Source organism: Nesoenas mayeri, assembly GCF_963082525.1.
Source record: "Nesoenas mayeri genome assembly, chromosome: 16".
Classification (NCBI taxonomy): Eukaryota; Metazoa; Chordata; class Aves; order Columbiformes; family Columbidae; genus Nesoenas; species Nesoenas mayeri.
In genome coordinates this window covers 1,700,023-1,722,675 of record NC_137562.1, presented here as the reverse complement: position 1 = coordinate 1,722,675, position 22,653 = coordinate 1,700,023, and the positions used below count along the sequence as shown (strand labels likewise).

Genomic DNA, 22,653 nt, shown 5'->3' with positions numbered 1-22,653 from the left:
TTCACAGGTTATTCATGAATGTGAAACTTGTGGTGAAATCAAACAAGCGAAATGGTTAAAGCCTGTATGATATGGGGGGCAATGGTTGAAGTATAAGTATGGAGAAGCTTGGCAGATTGATTATATTACACTTCCACAAACACGTCAAGGTAAGCGTTATGTACTTACAATGGTGGAAGCAACCACCGGATGGTTGGAAACATATGCCGTACCTCATGCTACAGCCCGAAATACTATCTTGGGCCTTGAAAAGCAAGTCCTTTGGCAACACGGTATGCCAGAAAGAATTGAATCAGACAATGGTACTCATTTCAAAAACAGTCTTATAGACAATTGGGCCAAAGAACATGGTATTGAGTGGGTATATCATATTCCATATCATGCACCAGCCTCTGGGAAAATTGAAAGGTACAATGGTTTGCTAAAAACTACACTAGAGGCACTTGGTGGTGGAACCTTTAAAAATTGGGATTCACATTTAGCAAAAGCCACTTGGTTGGTCAACACCAGGGGATCAACCAATTGAGCCGGGCCTGCCCAGTCAGAAATTCTACGGACTGTAGAAGGAGATAAAGTCCCTGCAGTACACATGAAAAATATGTTAGGAAAGGCAGTCTGGGTTACTCCTGCCTCAGGCAAAGGCAAGCCCATTCGTGGGATTGTTTTTGCCCAGGGACCTGGCAGCACCTGGTGGGTGATGCTTAAGGATGGAGAAGTTCGGTGTGTACCTCAAAGGGATTTGAGTTTAGGTGAAAATATGGAATAGTGAACTGCAGGATGTGAAGTGCCATACTAACAGTATTTAATGTGTCTTTCAGATCAAGACAGTGATGATGAAACCGAAGCTAGCTTCTCTGAGTGGCACTTGACAACTTCTTCAAAGTTGGTGTCTTTAACCCACAAACAGTGGTCATGAGATGCACTTGTACCATTTTTCCTGCCCTGGGAGACTGTTGTGACAAAATGAACTTAATGAACTTTTCAAAGGATGGTCCACTGATTAAGATTAATTACTCCTGTGTATATATGTACATATGTATATATATATATATATATATACACAGTAATATATACAGTAGTAGTGATTAATTAGATTGTGTTGATAGACTGTATTGATAAGGTTTAAGTATTCAGTGAATGGCATATTATAAGGGGTGGAATGTCCTGGTTTTGTTAAAAACAAGTTTCTCTTTCAGTGAGAAAGTTTCAAGTTTCTCTGTCAGCTAAAGCCTTCATATTAACTGCATTTTCCTGGAGAATCAGATACATGTTTTGGTAAACACAGCAATGGAATGCAAACTTATTGATAAGCATGGATGGAGATCTCCCGAGAGGGGCGACAAGAAACAAGTGACCAAGAAACTGACCAACTGTGTATAACATCCCATTCACGTGAATACTTCATATAAAATGGGAGATCACGAGGATCTCGGCCCTTTTCCCTATGGCCGACATTAGGAGAGGACCTTGCGAGTCGTCCCCGTGAACTGAGGCCAGTGACAGACTGAATCCAGCTCCGGCTGGCTGCACAGTCCAGTCCAGGACTTCGGGTGCCGGCTCTGCAGTTCCTGAGGCTTTCAAGATTGGTTTTGTATATTTTGTATTATTTCCTCTATTCTTAGTAATAGCATTAGTAAAACATCTTTAATTTTTTCCAACTCTCTTCTCTCTGTCCTTCTTTCCCTCCCGATCGCCTGTGCTGAGTGGGAAGGGGGGAGAGGGAGGGGCAAAAGGGGGAAGTGGGTGGGGGAAAGGGGGTTAACAATACATCTGCCAGGGTTTGATTGTCACCCCGCAATCTAACCCTCAACAGGTACACACAGCTCACTGAGGAACTGGAAATCACAGTCACGCTGGACCAGCTCATCAGCTCCTCCTCATGGGAGACTCGAGCTCTGCATCTCCCCATCCTCTGAGTCCTTCAACATCTCCTGCTACTTGTGCGCTGTGTCTCCTTTTGGCACGGTGTTAGTGACGGCAGCGGGAGCCGCGTTACCCACGGGCAGCCTGTGCGCCCAGGCCGTGTCCTGCGGAACAAACGTGCCCGGCAGCAGAGAAAACAAACTTCATCCCCCCTTGTTGCCGTTTACTGAGGAGGGTAACAACCCAGAAAACCCCACCACAACACCAAAATCAGAAAGGAAAGAGAGGTTCAGATTTCAGCCTCAGCACAAGAGCTTCCCACTTCCTTCTTACGCTCCTTTGTCCTCAGCTCCAGGTCCTGCCGTGCTCAGGATCCTGGGGCACCATTTCCCCATCCCTGCTCATGCACAGGCACACAAGTAAGCTCTGCTGTTTTATTCCTCCATAAGGGCAAAGAGAGAGTAACTGAGGTCAACAGAGGTAGGAAAAACTGGCATCTTTTCATTTGGGAACTAAAATTTGCATAGTCAGCTCATTTGATTTGATTTAAGATAAGCAGGAGTGCAGAGCACACTACTTCAGTCACTATCAACACTGCCACTTTCTTCCAGGCTTCTTCCCCTTGAGCTTGCCAGCATATCCTTTAAAAATCTCAAAAAATCCAAGTATTTGCAAATCCCTGTGTACAGCCAACTCAACTGCACAGCACAGTTAATGCAGGGTCTTTTTTCCTTAAAAAGAATCTGCAAAGGATGAGTATTATAAAACAGGCCTTCAAAAACCCTGTACTGAAGAATATTTTTGTCCCAAGTTGTTTTTTGTAAGCACTATGAAGTCTAATGAATTCTGACTGAAAAAAAGCCCACCCAGGTTAGGAACATCCTCAGAGATTCCCGTGATCAAAGAGAACAATAAACTGCCTTATGTAATCCTAAAAATTCATCACACAAGCACTTTTTTTTTGCAAAACCGTAAAAAGACCTAAGCCCTCTCAATTTCCTTGAATGGCAGAGAGTGACCAGACCAGGAGCTCACCCAGACCCCTCCCACAGGGGAGGCAGCAAAGGATGCTCGAGAATAGAGACACACGCCAAGTACTGACGAGTGTGAGCTACAGAACAACACGGTGACCAGCACGGGGACCTTCCAGAGCATCTCCAGAATCGAGATCAATCGGTACAGACAAAATAGTCCAAGCACAGATTTGAGTCATTTGAGTTTTCCTCATTATTGTGACTCTAATTCACACTGTGTACCTGAAGGAAAGTGGTGATGTAGTAAATCTGGATGTAGTAAGTGTAATACGTAGTAAATGTAGCAGTAGCAGTAAGTGATGTAGTAGATGTAGTAAGTCTGGAAGTATGGTGAAAATTATTTATACATTATTTAGGTATATATAAAAATATTATTAATATATATTAATAATATATATGTGGACATGTATACACACACCCTGCCCCACGTCTGCCTGTTACCCACCGATACTGAAGTAGATTCCAGAGTTCACACTATGCCACTTAACAGTCCAAGCTGTGAAATCAAGTTGTTCAGAGACGTTCAGCAGCACAGAAATGTTGACTATGGGTAGTCAAATTCCATTAAAAAAACAACTACAAGGGCACAAACCAGGTTGTCATTCCCCCAGCCTTTTTTTTTTCCTTCATTAAGTTTGAGTATCTCAACAAGTATAGGATTGCTTAAAATATTTAATGCTTTGGGCAACCAGGAGTTGAGCAGAATTAAGACGTGTATCAAATGAGCAAAAAATAAGCAAGAATTTCTTCATGTCCTTAAATACTTTAGTACTTTCTACATCTTAAAAGTATCACACCCTGACTGGGAAGATCAAACCCCAACGTGTTTAGCAAGAACACTTATAAAATTCCCTATATTGAGTCTTTGTTTGAAGCTACTGCAAAGAAACGATGGAAAAAAATACCACTTACACTTTATACTGTACATTCAGAAAAAATTAAACTCTCCAAAAAGAGGGTATACAGAAGACTTTGTCAGTATCAGCAGTTCCTTATAATGCTTAGAATTTATCCAAGCTTAACTTTTCTGTGCAAAACCAAAAAGGCGTACCATTTTCAACGTCTTCTTGAGGCTTCCGCAGTGATCTCGCTATGTGGTTCTTGGTCTGGTCTCTAACAGAATGTCGGTGACTATTTAATGCACTTACAGGAGTTGAAGTTCTTCTCTTTTCTAGTTTTTCGTCTCTAGATGGGGTACTCCTGAGGGCTATGTGTAGAGGAGCATCTAAAAAGAGAATAAAGATGAAGTCCAAGCTTTAAATAGTTTCCAAAGGTGAGCCCACTTCAGCAGCAGCTGCTCCGGCAGCCCGGGGGGAGCGGTTCCGATCACACCGCTCACAAGCCCAGCAACCTGACCACGGAGAAGCTCATTTCAAGGCTAAAACTCTAAAGCTTTTGTGGGTTTGTTTTTCCCCAAAAAGAAACAGTGGATGCAAACGCATTCCACAAAGCTCTGTTCTTCCAGAAATATCACGGCTTTGAGGAAAGACAGAAAGAGAAACAGTTCAGTTTGGCAAAGATACGGCTCAGGTAATTTTTATTAGTAGTTTCTTTAAGAGAAAAGGAGTCCTGTTGATTTACTTAAGAGGACCCACAGCCTGTTCTCTACGTGTGCTTTGCAATGAAACATGTAGAAGTAGCATAAAGAAGCTCTGCATGTCTAAGGATGGGCATTTTTAAATACACACCACTGAATCAACAGTGTTTCAACTGAGAGCGAGATCTAGGAATTCAGGATCACTACCTAAAATTCACAAAAATCAAGAGATACAGACATGGCTCCATCCAACATTGCATTTAGTCAAATAGTTCTCATCTTCCTACCTGCTGCTAGCACCTACTGAATGAGTCCTGGACGTGGTGAAGGAGAAGTGAAGCTGATAAAGGCTGTGCTGCTCGACAGCCAGGCTGAGCGACACGAGTATGCTGGCAGTTTGGAATATGACATCAAGTGCCTCAGACAAGGAGACCCAGAGCCAAGGGGGCAGCTTGGTGATTTTCATCAAGAATGTCCAACTCTATCATCATGAGCATCTCGAAAGTGCAGCGGATACAAAAGGCGACTTCCTTCGTGACAGACTTACATACCAGCTGTGTTTTCACTTGGATACCCCTAACTAAATGCGAGCAGTACCTGAGAATGACTGAAAACTGAAGGAAAAGAGTCCAAGAGAGCTTATCTAGGAGAAGAAATTGGATGAAATAGTCTGCCCTGACCTACACTTCAAGTTGAAGCTATAATAAGGCACGTTAGGACGCACCAGTACAGAGCTTTCAGAATTCAGCAGGTCTCTTCAGTCAAAAGAAACTCCAAGATCCAGAAATCTGAAGGCCATCAGATGACTTTTTTCCTGGTCCTCTCACTCTGGAGGTTGCATTAGAACTCGAGGGACAAAAGAAGGAGCTGTTTGTAACTATTTCTGTAAGCGAACAGTCACCTTCTACTCACCTGCCACAGGGCCTTAGAGCAGCCACAACAGAAGACAGAAACTAGACCAAACTCCAGATTTCCACACAAGACTGTGTCAGGAAGGCACCTTCTGTCCAGTCAGCAAACTCACTGCTGCCTTTCCCTGGGTGCTTATTCACCTCAAGAGCTCCCAGACTTCTTCCACGATACTCCGTGCTAAGATACCACAGTATGCACAAGTATCAAAACCAGAAGATACTCCTTGATAAGATACTGCAGTATGTTTCTGGCTTTCCATTTTCAACAGGATGAACCTCTCTTCTGGCAGGAACAAGTACAAGGAGTTCGTTTTAAATACAGGTCTATTTTCGTAGGACTTCTTGCTAAGAGAATCCGCTCATCTGAGAACTTCCATGACTAGTGGCTGAACAAGACATCGTCAGTTCAGACAAACTTTTTTCCACGGTACACAATAGCTGAAAAATAAGATTAAGGTACTTCATAACCTGTTTGGGAACACCAGTGTTCTAACAAACCTCCTGAAATGCAAACTGTTCACAGCACAACAGGGTAAGAAGTCGTGTTAACGAGCCCTTTTGAGTTTCCTGATTGTCCACCATTCTGCATTAAATTCCAAAAATATTTACTGAACACCAGCTCAGGGAAGCCCAAAATTACAATAGAAGAAGCTGTACAAACCAGACGACCTCATCACTTAGGCCTCCCAACTCCCCTTCTCCAAACAACCCAATTCGATTTCATGGATCCACATCTGCAGAACCCTGTGGCCACCCTGACCCCCTCAGTCTTTGGAAGAGCACAAGGCACTGGGCTACCTGTAGGCCGAGCTCTGTGCACACAGACTCTTGATGGAACAAACCCCTAGTGTGTGTCCACTTAGCCTTGCAAGACTGAAATTTAAGATTTTTGTGAGGAACAGGTCATATCTTCTATGACACAGAAAAGCTAACACATTTCTGTAAGATTTTTCAGCCACCAGTAACACCACGCTGGGAGTGTTTAACGTAGCTGTAAAACACACCAGCTGTATTTTTCTTCAGTAATTAACAAAAAATTAGCTATCAACAAATCTGTGAAGTTTTGAAACACCTTTTGTTCCATTGCTAGAAAAGTTTAGAGGGTCTATGGGAACTTGGAGCACTCTGAAATATATTTCAGGCACTGACACTAAATTTGAGAAGACGAGATTAAACTTTTGGGAAAGTAAATGTTAAAACTTGTACGATGAAGATCCAAATTTGTCAGCCTTCCACATTTAGTGTCCCATTTCCTCTCAAAAGAACATTTTCAAGTATAATTCAGACAGGTCAATTTATAAAATTACCCTCCACACAACAAAGGCTGTTACTTACCATAACAACCACAACCAATGATTTGTATTTGGGTATCTGCCTTTAGAACTCACGCGTTCCCCAAGCTCAGACTTTCCTCGTTAGCATCACCTGCACCGTGTGCTCTCGCCGCCCGACCCCTGAGCCATCCTGCCCCTCTGCCTCCCCCAGGCCCTGCAGCTCCCCAGCCGCAGCTTCAGGAAAGGCCAGGAGAGCACACAATACACCATATTCACACGGCCAACACCTCCCGCTTCTCTCAGTGCTATAACCAACTCCTCCGGCCAGTCCCTGGTCCCTGTAAGCACCCAAAGGACTGCCAGGGAACACAAAAACCCAGAGAGCAGCAGGACTGCACTCAGAGCCCCCCACGCATCTAACACAGGGCCCATGACAACATCCTGAGATGGGACACGAGTGGCACCTAAACAACTTCCAAACATTCCTGAGGATGCCCGACTCAAACAAAAATCAAGATAGGTATTAGTACCCTTTAATACCTCTATGATCCAGGATATCATTAATTATTATTAAAATTAAACAATTCTCTACAAATAGATCAAAAGCCCTCCTGATACCCAGGGCTGGGCTGATATTGTTCACAGTGATGTTGGAATTAAACACCAGCAGACTGATTTCTAGCTCAGATGATGCTAAATACCATGATTAGGAACAGGAGATGCATCCATAAGAAACGATATGAAGAGGCTTGCTGATGACCTGCCCTCAGCCTCCTTCAGGCCTGTCTGCTCTGAGCCCAGGGAACTATCCCCTTCCACATCAAGAGCTGAGCCAGAAATCTTAGAAACAAATTGAAATACAAAACCACCTCAACCATGCAGAAACCACAAGGACAGAAACTTAAAAGAACTGAACATGTCAAGACTCTGTGACACCTTCTTCTGTCCAAAGAAACGCAAAAGTCGTCAGAGCTCAGCTAAGAGCCAGCTTCAGCCTTCAAAGACAGCAAAGAGGCTCAGCTCCTAAGTGTTAGGAATTAGACAGTATTCACCATCCACAGCTTTGAGATCACTTGCTGAGAATATCCACTGATATTTTCAAGAACCAAAAGACCACGTAACACCTTGGCTTACAGCTGAAATATTTCACACAGCCTTCCTTCTCAAACTAAACTCAGTATCTCGAGATGAGCCACGAAGCCGATTGGCAATTCTGCAGAACACAGAGGGTGTTGATGTAGATCTTGACCTGCTCCAACGAGCGAGCCTGTGTTTGCAGGTCACCCATAGCCTAGCAGAGCCATCCACCAGCCAAGGGCCAGAGGAAGCAGGAACCCCCGAAGGATCACCTTGCAAACTGCCCAGCCACACGTTCACGTGTGAGCAGCTATCGGCTGACAAGCGGATGCTGTATGTGTTCAAGCTGCCAAAGCAAGTTCACCAACCCGCTCCCTACGCATGCAGTTAGAATCTCACCGATAACACAAGTAAAGACGAGACCCCTTTTTCTTTACATGTATTCATGTCATTAAGAGACTTGTGCATTAACAAGACATACCATAACTAACTCTGAGTAGGCAGAATTCTCCAACAATGAGGTCACATACAAAAATTCACACCTACTTGATAAAATGCGTGTTTTTTATTGAAGTTCCATTTATGGACTCCTCAGAAGGGACAGATTTTCTTCTATAGTCTCTGAACTACAAATGACAGGCCCGTTGCTTTCTTTTCTTCCCCATGGCTAGCACAGCAGAGCCAAGACTGGCAGCAACCTGCCAGACTCAGCTGCCGTTATACGCCCACGTACCGAAACCGCGGCCTAACGCTGCACAGTGTGTTTAAAGTCTCACAACCAGGTTTAACTCCATTAGAGCGAGACTCCTCAGGGGAGCTGAACTACATCCTGGGAGCACAGGGGTATCGACTGATGCCGTCCCTGCCAGTACAACAGGTGTGCTGAGAGCCACACAAATCTGTCAGCACCACATGGTTATTAAGAGCCACCTTAATGAACATTTTGATGGCGTTTTCTTGCACACAGGTATCAACTCCTCTACTTGTTCGTACCTAATGGGGTCAGAATCTCCTACCAAGTGCAGACCCCTCCAAGGTCTGAGGGGGAGCGTCAGCTGTGCAGGCACTGAAGTCTGGCACAAGTTCACTTTCAGATTTCAGAAAAACCGTTCAACACAAGGGCATGAAATAAATATTGTTAAACCTCCAGGATGAAAATATTTTACTAAAAAATGAAAGCCACTAGTTCAGAAAGACTTACTTGAGACCTTCAAATTATGAGCTGCAGGTACAAAGAATGAAACCAAGCTATCCCATACCTCATGCCCTTGGAGTGCTCTAGATCGGGAAACCAAACTATTAAAAATAGCCTTTCGCAGGCACTTCGTATTAAAGAACATGGACAAACATATATGTAAAGAGGAAACTGGCAAGTCCAGAGTAAATTGCTTGTAGGGCACAAGTCACAGTGTGGGATAATGTATTAGTGCTCGTTTAACTGAAATAGAGTTAATTTTCTTCATGCAGTTGGAAACGTTTTTCTCGTAGCTACCACCGTACTCTGTACTGGATTTGCTATGAGAATAATGTGAGAACACACTGAACAGCTAGGCTATGTTTTCAAGTTGGTACTAAAAGAATATCACAACTCACTGAAGTTTTGGCTGTTGCCACGGAGATCAAGGACTTTTTCAGCTGTCCACCTTGCAGACACAAAAAGCAGCTAGGAGGGAGAATAATGGGACAGCATTCACACTGACATCCAGGCTGGTCAATGAGATATTCCCTACCACTAGTGTCATGCTCCCCATATAGCTGGAGCCATCTTTCCCACCTCATTAGTTCCACTGGAAGTTCCGATTGGCTTTTCCAGCTTGTTAGCTCAGCTTTTTGCAGTTTTGCAGTTAATCTTTGGCCTTCTTTGCCTTTTCGCCCTCCTGCTGGGATGACCCGTTTGGGATGAGAACGCTCTCTGCACTGGGACTGGCTCTTCAGCACAAGACGCACTTGGTAACAGTCACCGGTTGGTGAGAGCAATTGCATTAAGTCTATATATATATATATATATATATGTGTGTGTGTATAAATTTTGTTGTTGTTATCTTATTAAACTGTTTCTTATCTCAACTCATGAGGTTCTCTCGTTCCTTCTGACTCTCTCCCCATCCCACTCAGGGGGTTGGGGAGGGTGAGCGAGTGGCTGTTTGTGGTCTTAGTTGCCAAGTGAGGTTGAACCACGACAATAATTCAACAGCAAACTAAGTGATTATGCAGAGAAAGAGAGACCACAAAGAAAAAGCCTGTTTACAGTAAATGCATATGAACATGGAATGTGGTTCTACTTACCACAGCGATCAACAAGTAACTAGCTGCCAAAAATTTTAACACTCTACACCACCACACCACACTCAATTTGCAAATGATAAATTTGATAGAACATCTCAATTTCAAGTGTCAAAAACTTAAGCAACTCTTTCCTGCAAGACAGACTTTGAGGAGCCATCTGTACCCTGTGCTCAAAAAGCTTGTTTTAACCTTATGCATCCACACACATTTGTGCAGGTCTCAATTCTCTTGAACAGAACAACTGCTGAGGTGCAACACAACCCAGAGCTGCAGGCAGGAACATCTCCTGTATTCCACAGAGACACAAAATCAACTGCCTTATTCTCCATAATAACAGTTCTTTCATAACAATCCAAATAGGAGCAATACTCATGGAGGTGTTATAAGATGGGGCAGGGGGAAGAATTGTTTCATCATAATCATCTTCTAATACTTCCTGATAAATTAAAGAGAAGAGGTATTGCCTGAATTCACTCAGCAGCCATTTAAGTCTGGGTCATTCTATTCAGAGCAGTAAGACATATCTAAAATAAAAGATAGACAATGGTGCTTCCTTCCCTGCTGTTCAATGAAGAACCACTACAGAATTTAGAGATCTCTCTGTCAAATTTGCCACTGCAAAGGCAAGATCCTTCTTAGAGAAAAAAGAGACAGGACAGATCAGTTCCACATCAGCCTTTACAGTTCACTCACATTTCGATACCAATGCCAAGTGGCACAATTTACATTTCAGAGTCTCCAGTGTGAAGTATTTATACTTAAATTGTTCCTTCCTGCATCCCACAACATAGTAATTGAAGATCATTTACATCCACCTTCTCTTCTGTATCAGAATTCTAAACTTTAAGGGCTACAAGGAAAAGGTTTTCCTGCTGTTCTGAATAGTGCATAATTCCCTAGAACTATAGGAACAATAAGTATTTTCACTTTAGATCTAGGCAACAGTCCACACCACCATTTAGTTATTTATTTATAATTTAACATGTAGCAGAAACCATAAGGAGACCCAGAACTTCTAAAGCAAGAGTATCTCCAAGCTTATGGCATAACAAGACTCATGATTTCTGAAGTCTTATCTGACAGAAACTCCCACCTTTTCTTAAGCACTAAAACGTAGCAAATATAGCAAAGTGTAAGAAAAGGACATCTGTACCAAAAGGTAAAATTATTTCACTTATCTTCACTTGGAACAGAAAAACTATTTCTCACAAAAGGACTACAAAGATGAAAAGTAAACCCGCCATGTGCCATAATTATGTATTCAAAAGCCTTCACTGTCACTAAGCAGTACATCCGGAAAAGCCTTTCAAAAATATGACATTGAAGTGTTCGGTAGACATGGAGAAGGTCTTGCTTGGCAGGCTGTCTTCCTATCCATGCCATTAAGAACAGAAGAGATGCTTCCAAAAAGAACAGACCACAAAATGCAACAAAATGCTCAGAAACCACATTAGCTCTACTTTAGAATGTGCATTACCTCTACAACAAAATCAGAAGAATTTAGAACACATTGAGTTAAGAATCAAGTGGCATTTAATATATATCAGCTCTAGCATATGTCCGATGACAATACTTTTCTTCATTGAGAAAAACTGTCCTGTAGCTCCGCAACATCAGCCTTCGACAGTGAAGGTGACTTGAAAACTTCACAGTCCACCTTCCACCTCACTGCACCGTTCAACAGCGGTCAGCACATCCAGGGGCTATTTGCAGGGATAAGCTATGAAGCACATCATGGAAATAATCCAGGTTAAAAGTATCCATCCACAAATGGGGAATGAAAGGGATGGGAGCTTAAAATACGCAAATACGGTTACAACTCAACACCATAAAGAATCACCTGCCAGTGCAGCCAAGATGGTGACATCAAACCAACAGTGTGCACTCAGGGGAAGGGAGAAATGAAAGGGTCAAGACCTTGAGTCACTACTCAGTTAGTTCAAGACAATCACAGGAAAACAATTTCTCAAAGCAAGATAACTATGCAGTTACAAAAAGCAGAACAGAAGTGTGTTTATGGAAAAGCAGGTGCCACACGAGCAGCCTGTGCTGACGCTGTGCAGTTGGCAGTGGCTGCTCTTCAGAAAGCACTCGTCCCAGTTCTGTTCCTCCAGGCAGTATTGCAGCCTTGTTTAAGCTGCATGAGAAGCATAATGCACGCAAGTTGGCACATCCCTAGGCACTTAAAGAAAAATCTTACTTAACCACCACTCACACCTTTGCATTGAAGTTACAACAGTATGTGGGGTATAGCAGCCCACATGCGGCAGCAGCGCGTTGTTACACTGATCTCGTTAGGGAAAGGCAGTCGCAGCTCAAATGAAAAGGTGTTTGCTGGACACATTAAGAAAAGCAGACATGAAGCAAAATAAGGTTGGATGTATTCTGCTGTAGTGAGTGAACAACTTGCAAGACTGAAATCCTTAACTAAAGAGAATATCAATGAAAGATCAAACACAAAGACAAAAAAACCACCAGGGAATTCAGCAAAGAGAAAGCTTGGCTTCAGAAAACACAAGACAAGAGATGGCAACTTTTACGGACCTGCAGTACAAAGAGAAGTCAGTCCACAAGAACAAAATTGGGGTAAGTTATCAAACCACCACTGCAGTTCGCAGCTGCACCCAGATTGCTGCTCTAATGCTACGTGAGACACTAGGAAGAAAGCAAGCGCTTCGGGGAGTGAGACGGTGAAGCAGAAGTTAACGCAATTCTGAAGACTGCAAGGCAGTTATCACTTCAGAACATTTTCCTAACTATGAATTTTGTATCCCTTTCCACTATCCATCAGTCGTGTGAGGATCTTTTTCATGTACATCTGTAGCAATTGCATTTGTTAAACACTAGGACCTTTGTACAACCCATCCAGCAATGAGAACTGTAAATACTGCATCCACAGGGACTAGTAAGTCAGACCATGAAATGTGAAGACTAAGTAAGAAACAGGAGAAAACTGGGGTTTTGCAGATCATTACCTTCACACACAAAGACAGAAGTCTTTAAACAATACTATTCAGATATTTGTCAAGCTGTGGGATGGGGGGAACAGAAACTCAGGGAATTGTAGTTTTGAAAAAAGAAGAGAGTTTTAATACTTGAGTTATTGCAAGGGAATAATAGAAGCTGTGTGGTTGGTTCATTACAGAACATGATCTATAGTTCTAGATGAAGGAACTTCTTTAGTTTTATCTTCTTTAAAACACCGTTTGGACACACTATGCTGCTTCTCCACAAAGAAAAATGCTAAGATGGAGCCCTAAAGAGGCTCCTTCAGCTCTTTCCTGCTTGTCCTGCTTGCTGCCGTTTGAAATAAAGGAAGAGAACAGCAACATACTTACACAGTGACCCAGCTGTGGTCCGTCCTCTTTTTGACCTTTCTTGATGACCTTTCTCAGAAGCCAAAGAAGCTCTGGTTTGAATATTTCTTTTGACAGGGTTCTGCTGTGATCCTGCAGCGTTCTCCACTCCATGAAAGTATTTCATGTGATAATGCAATAACTTGGCTTTGCGGAAGGATTTTAAACAGTCCAAGAACTTGCATCTAAACTTGTGATCTTGATCAGCAGTTGCAGCTTTTTTTGATGCAAGAAAATCTGTTCTCCTACAAGGTTTTGTTACTGTAAGAACAAAACAGATAAATTCCCCCATGCATTTGCTATATTTATCAAATAGTTTCCTAAACTTAAAACAACCAAAAAAGTTAAGGAATGGGCATGCAGTCAAACGTGTTATGTTATGAAATGCTAAAAATAAAATGTTAATGCCGTCAAGATCAAGGGAAGGGAAGATTAAGGGAAAACTCCTCGCTACTTAAAAACTGGTCATCATGATGTGGGTGTTTTTATGCATGAGTTACTGTCAGAAAATGACATTTTGCTTCCACGAGTTCCTTCCTCAACAACTAATGCCACTGCATACGTGCTACAATAGATGAGAGACTGAATTACACAGAAATCATGTATTTTAGTCAGAAAACTGAAGATTAAGTTCTATCAAGTATTTATTTAACTGTTTCTAATTATTCTCATCTTTGGTGAAAGTGCTTTCCAAGGAAAACAGTTGCATTTCTTTACGTATAACTGTTTTGCTTTCTGGATGCCTCATCCCACCACCAAAGCCTGGTCATTTCCACGTGCGAGGGAAGCAGCACGTCACTACTACATTGGACAAGTAAAATGGACATTTCTTTCCATTTTCAAACAGCAATGAAAGGATGAAACCAGGCAAAAGGAGATTCCTTGTATCTATTAAAAAACATCCCCTATGAGCTACAGTTAATTACTTTCTCAAAAAGGCAAAGCAGGAGATGTCTTCAGACTCAAATGGAAGGAGGTTTGAAGGCAGCTGTTTTACAGAGCGCTGCTGTGCAACCCAGGCCTGTACCTAAACTCGACCTGCTAAACTCCTATTTCCTCTTCCAGCATTGCAGAAACTTAATTCCTGGTTTTGCTAAGAAATACACAAAGGAAACATTTCGAACCACAAGTAATTCTGCGACCAAACACAACAGCGGAAAGGTAAAAACTTGGCAACACACAGATAGAAAAGGATCCAGGCAATTCTCCATCACTAACACACACAGAGCATCAAAAAGATCCCTCACAAAAAAGACGACAATGGAAAGGAGGTGCCATCTTTACCATACAGCTTCCAAATGCAATTCCTGCATTTGTTCTGCCAATCCTAAAATATAAGTTCCATACTTTCAAAGTCGGCAGATTAAGAAAGAAGTGTTTAAAGCAAAGACCCAGGTCTAGCAACAGCGATGCCAAACTGAAGGTACCCAGCACGCAAATGAAAATTAAGATATTAATTTAGAAGTAGCTGAAAACAAGAACCACAAGACACAGAAACATTACAAATAAGCATCAGTGCAGAAAGAACAAGACTTCCCAGAACTGCACATCCGCAGGAAGGCACAGAACGGGAGTGTTAAAGGCAGCGTCAACGCGACCTGGCGGTGAGAACATGGGACAGCTTGTTCAGACTTTTTAGCAGGTAGCAACAAAAATGGTGTTACCAAGCTGCATACACAGTGAAGAAAAGCAGCCTAGATAGCTGTATCTGCAGTATACTCAGTTTTTAAGTACTGTGTTATGACAAAGAAACAAAACTTGAAGTAATGGTACTATGGAGGCTGATGTGCAGGGAGGGATTAAGAAGTCATCTGCCCAGACTGGTTAAAAGACACAATATTCAGTTGATTTTCAGAAGAAAATAGTTAAGATTGAAGACATTGCTTTTGGATGTTTTCACAAAGGTAATGAGAAAGACATTTTGCTGTAGCTGTATTGAGAACAACCTGACAGCGATGCTGCTTCAAGCCATTATTGAAATAAAATTGTGACAAAGCCAGACAACTGATGACACTGGTAGAATGACAAGGTGTGTCAATACCAAAATTGAAATGTGCTGCACACCATTAAAAGCTGGATTCATAAAGAACAAAACTCATTCCAGGAGCAGTCAGTGAAATGGCTGGTGGGTTTAGTGAAAGCAAGTGCAGAAAGGTTCTCTTGATTATAAAGCTAAAAACCAGCATTCAGGACAATGAAAAGAGAACTTTTTATTTAATAACTAGGATGAAGGGAAAACTTAACTGCAGCAGAATGAGGTAACAGCATAAAGATTTAGCCAAAAATTATGACAAAAGAAACCAATGTACCATCACACAACTACCACATTGAGCCCCTGTATCCAGCTCAGAGCACTTTCCCTCCACTGAGTGGACAAATTCTGGAGAAGACACGGGGAACAGCTTCTAACTGCTCAGCTACAGGATAAGAGGAGCACAGGATCACGTCAGCTGAAGTGCAGAAACAAAGGCAACAAGACACTGGGTGAGGGGAAGCAAAGACAACAAAAAATGTGTGCAACTCACAAAAGGACCCTGTCTGGAATAACAAAAACACAGACAACCCCAGACAGTTAGAAACAAAGCTTCTGTTGTTACCATCACCGCCACATCTGGGGGCACTTTCCTTCCTCACCAGTGCCACAGCCGGAGGTGCCGGCAGCGCCGCGCTGGGCCCACCGCCCCACGGCGCAACGGGAATTCCCATCCTTGCACATCGGTGCAAGTTTTGCTCACAACACACCATACCACAACTAGTTTCCACGGATAGAAAGGTTTGCCATATTTGCTTCAGATTTTCAGGCACTTTGTGGGAGTTTTCTCTGAGTACAGTTGACAGACCTACTCCCTCCACTTCTTCCATATTTATGACCAAAACTAAAACTCCTCACCTGGCATTCAATTAGCCATTACAATATTAAGCACAGAGACTCCAGGTCAAACAACAGCATCTCCTTTAACTTTCACTACAGAGAAAACAACATCCCTTCAGCCTTTAAGTCAGCAATCTCACCGTGCTCCATCATCTGATGTTGAAGTTAAGACACATTTAGCAGTAAGTTCACGGTAAAATGTCACCATGTGCAGCTTCAGAGTCCACAAGAGACACCCCCCCCCAAAACAACTGTGTGAACTGACTCCTCCTGGGACAGGAATTCTTGGCACAGCACCATACTCAGACTGAAGGCATCCCCTGAGGCACCTGTGACACACTGATAACTGTCGAGGGTTTGATTGCGGGGTGACAATAAACCCTGGCAGATGTATTGTTAACCTCCTCTCCCCTGCTTCCCCCTTCAGCCCCTCCCTCTCCCCCTTCCCACTCAGCACAGGCGATCGAGAGGGAAAGAAGGACAGAGAGAAGAGAGTTGGAAAAAATTAAAGATGTTTTACTAATGCTACTGATAAAATAGAGAAAATAATACAAAATATACAAAACCAATCTTGAAAGTCCCAGCAACTGCAGAGCCGGCACCCAAAGTCCTGGACTGGACTCTGCAGCCAACCGGAGCTGGATTCAGTCTGTCACTGGCCTCAGTTCGCAGGGACGACTCGCAAGGTCCTCTCCTAATGTCGCCATAAGGAAAAAGGGACGAGATCCTCATGATCTCCCACTTCTATATGAAGTATTCACGTGAATGGAATGTTACACACAGTTGGTCAGTTTCTTGGTCACCTGTTTCTCGTTGCCCCTCTCGCGAGATGTCCATCCATGCTTATCAATAACTTCACATTCCATTGCTGTGTTTACCAAGACATGTATCTGGTTCTCCAGGAAAATGCAGCTGATATGAAGCTTCAGCTGACAGGCAAATTCATTAAAAGAGAAACTTGGTTTTTAACAAATCCAGGACAATAACCTGTCCCAGAAACCAACAGTGCACAGAACACTCCACATTTTTCCCAGATCCAGCTGGCCCTGCTGCAGTTCGCAGCCATTGGACCTTCACACACAACTGTCCGTTAAACCAATGAGACCTCTCATCTCCGTTTCCTGGTCTCCACAGAAATATTAAGCAGAGATTAAATTATTCCCTCACCTCTTGCTAAACTAAACTAAACACATCTGTTCAGAACGTATGTTCTCTGGTGCTTCCAATCGTATTATTTTCAAGGTTATTTTGTTAAAATTACCTTTCTTGAACTGCAGACCTCAATTCTATGTATCCTGGGGTAACTGCATAGGTGATTCTGGATAGTGATGACAGAACTTCATCTCACATATTTCCACCTATTCACACAAATGTGAAGTTGACCTGTGGGGTCGAACATTGCCAGTTCAGCACAGTCAGTCTCAAAATTAAAATTAGAGCGAGTGTCTGCTTGGGAATATTCTGTCCTTGCACTAGTCCACGTTTTAAACACAGCCTCCTGCTCAGGCCGGCTGACCCATCTTACACAGTGCTCTGGCTCACCTCACACCGCTGCGCTAGCTTCCTCATCAATTACCTGCTTCTTTGGTCTTATTTCTTCCGAAATCTTGCGGTGATTTTCTTGAGCTCAAAGGTGTTCCTGATCACCACCTGAGCACCCAAACTACGTTTCTTCCTTTATTTTCAAAAACCTTTGTGTTTCAGGATCTCAGTTGTGAAACAAAGAACACCTTGCCTAGTTTTCAGACTCCTTTAGATAAGGACAGCATCCAAGCATTTCCAGTGTGTCCAGAATCCACTCAGCTACATGAAGCAGATACTCCGTGTGGCAAATAGATATAGCATCAAAATCACAGATAACTACACGTTCATAAAGTTGTGATTTTCGAGCCTGAAACACTACTTGACTTTGCAAGTCCTACTCAAGAGTGTCTTTGATCCCGCACTCACCAGTTTCTCCCTGTGCTGGCATTAAATTTGTAACAAAGCAAACAGGGAGGTCTGTAGGTGAGGAAAAGCTGGTGAGTGTGCAGGGCAGCACTGTGCAAACCTCACCGACCCTCCCGGGGCTGGACGCCGGCTGCATCAAGGGCTTTACCACCTTAGAGGGGTAATAAACGCTCTGTCCAGAGCCTGGTGTCCAGCTGCAAGACACTTAAAGTGAGCGTGGCAGGATGTGCTTCTTCATTTACAGTATTGTTAGGCTTAAAATGACAACTTTTACGCTACCTTGAAGGAATCAAAGCCTGCCTAGGGAGGCTGCAGGATACACAGGTGCGCTCTCAAACTGGATGCAGAGATATTATGCTTCTCCTTCGCTGAAACTCAAAAGTTAAAAGCGACAAAATTAGAAAAAGCCACATGGTGATTATAAGGCAAATGGAACTCCTGATGCACATCTATGCAAGTAAAAAAGTAATCTTAAGATTATCTGCATAGTAGATCTGTGCAAAGCAAGGGCAGCTCACCATTACAGTCAAATCACTAAGAGTAAGGCCACACAAACAGCTTTTAAGCCTGTTTTCACATATATCAAACAGAGCTTTAGCTAGTTGCAAATACTTGCCAACAGACTGTGACCCAGTTTTTTAGAAGACAACTTGATTTAGCTAAATCCTAGTCACCAATTCTGGTCCCTAAACATCAGAGGAGCAAAAAAGCAGCAGACTATGATTTTTATCCTCTAGCACATGTAATTCACCAGAACTTTGCTGAAAATTTTAAAAGAGGGACTTAAGTTTTGGCAAGCAATGCCATATTGTTCCTTCGGAACACATTACAGACATAAACGTTTAAAACATAATAGGCATATACACACTCCAAATTGTATGTGCTGTTACAAATCTCTGTAACTACTATAAATCTGAATAATCTACCAAAACCAGTGACTGGGGAAACACTTTAAAAGCAGCTTCTGTCCTTAAAAATTCAAATAAAAATAAAATTTTTTTAAAAAAAAAACCTTAAAGAAGAAAAATAAATTCTTCCTGTACATTGCGCAAGTTGAAACTAGTAATGTCAGGGTGCATCACTCACCCATGTACAACAACACTAACACAACACACTGAAGAAAATTAAGGTTATTAATTTTATGTTTTATAATATTTTCCTACAGAAAGATAATGAATTCCCACCCAGTGACTAGAATTAAAGGCTACAAAGTTAACACTGCATTCCAATACCTAGTCCAAGTCTGAGAACACTTTATTCGGTGGGAATCTCGTATGCAAGAACGACCTGTTTTTCCAGCTGTACCAGCTACCGCTGCCTGTTCCAAACCCCCAACCTCTTCAACACACATGGCAGCCTGAGAACATCACTGCTTGACATACAGTTAGTATTTGGAGAGGTGTCCGTCTGTCCCTCTGATAATTACCCACAAAATAAGTTCAGTTGTTTCTAGGACACATCCCCCTGGCCGCTCACCCGCACCCCAGCACAGACACAAGCCCACGGGGGACAGAAGCACGTGCAGGAAAACATCAATCCACCAGAAACTACAGGAGATTTATCCATTATGGGATCTATGGATTTAAAATTCTTGTATCAAACCAACATTTTTTTAATGTTGGTTAAGCATGGAAACGTAAGTTTTTGTACTTGGATTTCAGGTGACAGTATCTGTTCAAAAAGACCCTGTGCAGTTCTTATTCCCCATATGAAGAGTTTGCTCCAATAAAACCATCTGCTTGCCACATCTGGATGTCCAAATGAGATCGTTTTAATTAAATGAAACAAACCCCATGCTCAGAAATGTGGCTTTTCAGACACCACCACGGTGCTGAACTTCAGGTCAGGATTCCATATGAGCACATATTCCCAAATTAACAAATATTCAGCAATACATACATGAGGGAGTCAGAGGGAAGTGGTAATAATGGCAAAAGACACCCAAACAGATCACAGCCGCTATCCTGCCCCACGGACCCAAACGGATCACAGCCGCTATCCTGCCCCATCAACCAGTCACCAAAATTATGCTCCTCAACTGCTGAAAAGGCAGAATTGAGAAACACTACCTGATCAATTTCAAACATGCAAGTGAATTCCTCCCTTATAAACACAGCATCTCAGTCCAACACGTATTTTTCCAGTTCAAGTGTATCAAACAAGGCAATTGTAAATGGCATCGGTAGTTTCCAGCAGGATGTAAATACGCAAGCAGATAAAAAATCTGCTGGTATTTCAGCTTTACTTAAATCTGTCGATTGTTTTCCTAAAGTTTTCAGGGAAGGAGAAGAGATTTCCCCATCAGCAAATACCCAGGGAAGCAACATTTTTACACAACCAGGTCTATTTGTTCTTCCACAGTCACTGCAAGTCGTTTGCTGTACTGCTGAGTACGTACCAGCTCTCGCCACATTACAGCCCTGAACTCGGACCTCCAAACTTTTAAAAGAAAGAAGCCTCTGAATGTGACCATACAGCTACAACAACATCCCAGTCCACACACACCAGTAAAACATTTTAACACACCTCTGAATTCTTAGTTACTTGAAACTAAGACACAGTGGAACACCCTGAAAAGCTTTGCATCCTAGATGAGGACTTCAGTTAAACAATAGATGCCCTTACAGGAGGCATTTTTTAATAGTATTTGACCACTAACCCCAAAGCTTTGTGATTACACGTTATGATGTCAAGTTAAATCATCTCTATTTTTGATAATATCCTGTGACTGCCTTTGGATTATATTTACAAAGGCAATGGCAGATGTCTTCTCAATACTGCATTAACTGTTTGGAAGAGCAGTTTTCCATACTGTTAATACAGTGTGTTCTTTCCAAAAGCCAAGATCTACCATTCTCCAAATTCTCAGGCCTTGCCAAAGTTGTGGTTTGTCAAATCTGTAGTTCAGTGCGTACCCCCAAAAGATAATACAAGCGCCATCTTAAAAACGTTACAAACTGAAGATTTGCAGGGATTCACAAAATAAAAGACCAAAAAGCACACTTTAAGAAATGCAAGATTACTGAAGTTAAAAAGCATTTGATCATACTGTTTGCCTACATAAAATATGTCCAAAAGGTGACTGTATCCGCTGCAGCGGGAAGCGTTGCCATACCTGCTCTTCTATTAAATAGCCTGAGATGTAGCAAAAATTCTTTCCATTTTCAGCACTGCTACGACCTGCTGTATCTCTGTGTAGCAGCGTCTAGGAGCACGTCCTGCACAGGGCACCTCAGAGCGGTTCGGCTGCCCACGGTGTTGGGAGCTGTGACCATCGCCACAGCCCAGCCCACTGGAGTCACAACGGCCACCGCTCGTCCTGCCGGCCCGGAGCACAAGGGTCCAACAGGATCAAGAGGCACTGCTGCTTTTTAGCATCGCTGTGCACTTCAGTGACACAAGTGTCTGCAGCCTGTTAAGAACTCCAGGGACATATTATTATTATTAATGCTCATTCGCTGCGATAGCAGACAGCCTCTCCTGCCAGCCCCAAAAGCTACTCCAGGGTGAAAATTTGCAAACAGGACACAGCTGTTAATCTTAACAAAATTACATTCAATGATGCCCATTCAGTCTCAGGGGCACCCTGGATAAGAGGCACTTCCAGTTCCAAAGGCAAGAGGCACAGAGCACAGCGCCAGCTGCCAGCACTGCTGCTGCTGCAAACTTCTCAGACGCCTCAGCTAACCCAGACGAATTATTACAGTGGTACGAGACAAGTGCTTGTGAGGAGCTCCACCAGTTGTTAGCACATGAACTCAAGGCAATTAGTGATGTTACACTGCAATTACTCAGAGGAAGTATTCAACTCAAGCTTTAAAGTGTACATTAAACTGGTTCTACCTGGCTACAAGAAGGGGAAGAACAAATCTGTAGCCACCAGATGGAGCGACACTTTTCACATCCTTCCTTTGCTTCAGATATTTGCAGGCAAGCTGTTAACAGCTCGTGTACTCAGAGCTAATAAAGAGAATAATGGCATTTCCTTGGTATCAGAGAGATTTATGTTCTGTTCAGGTATAACAACCAGTGGTTTTCCCTTCATGAACCAAAACAAGCTACAAACCATTATTTAAAAAACAGTTCAACCCAAAAGTATCTTACAGACTGAAAAAAACACGGCAGCCGGACCAGCAAAAAGAATCTGCAGCCACAATGTATCCTCCGAACTCACTGCCAGGATGCAGGGAAGGAAAGGCACAGCCCCAACACACACCGAGAAGACTCTGGATAGACTGTAGTCAGAATACAGGTGGATATATCATAGAATCACAGAACAGTTTGTGTTGAAGGACCTTTCCCAGCTTCCCAGTACCACCCCTGCAACGAGCAGGGACATCTTCACCAGCTCAGGTTGCTCAGAGCCCCGTCCAGCCTGGCCTGGGATGTCTCCAGGGATGGTTCATCCACCACTTCTCTGAGTACCTGGTCCAGGCTCTCACCATCCTCAGGAGCAACAATTTCTTCCTCATATCTGGCCTGAATCTCCCCTC

The 22,653-nt window shown here is 42.8% G+C and overlaps 1 protein-coding gene across 19 annotated transcripts in view; it reads right to left on the bottom strand.

The window, feature by feature from the left end:
• The window catches only part of PHF20 (PHD finger protein 20), a 78,400-nt gene that overhangs the window by 28,472 nt on the left and 27,275 nt on the right, over positions 1-22,653 (bottom strand). For 17 of the 19 annotated variants that reach the window (XM_080354593.1, XM_080354590.1, XM_080354579.1 and 14 more), the window contains 2 exons: positions 13,321-13,599; positions 3,949-4,122 (listed from right to left, as the gene is read on the bottom strand). The exons of 1 other annotated variant lie outside the window; for it this stretch is intronic. In XM_080354593.1, coding sequence (XP_080210719.1) covers positions 3,949-4,122; positions 13,321-13,599 — 453 coding nt within the window. The remainder of the gene's footprint in view (positions 1-3,948; positions 4,123-13,320; positions 13,600-22,653) is intronic. One more of the 19 variants, XM_080354586.1, reaches the window with a different exon arrangement.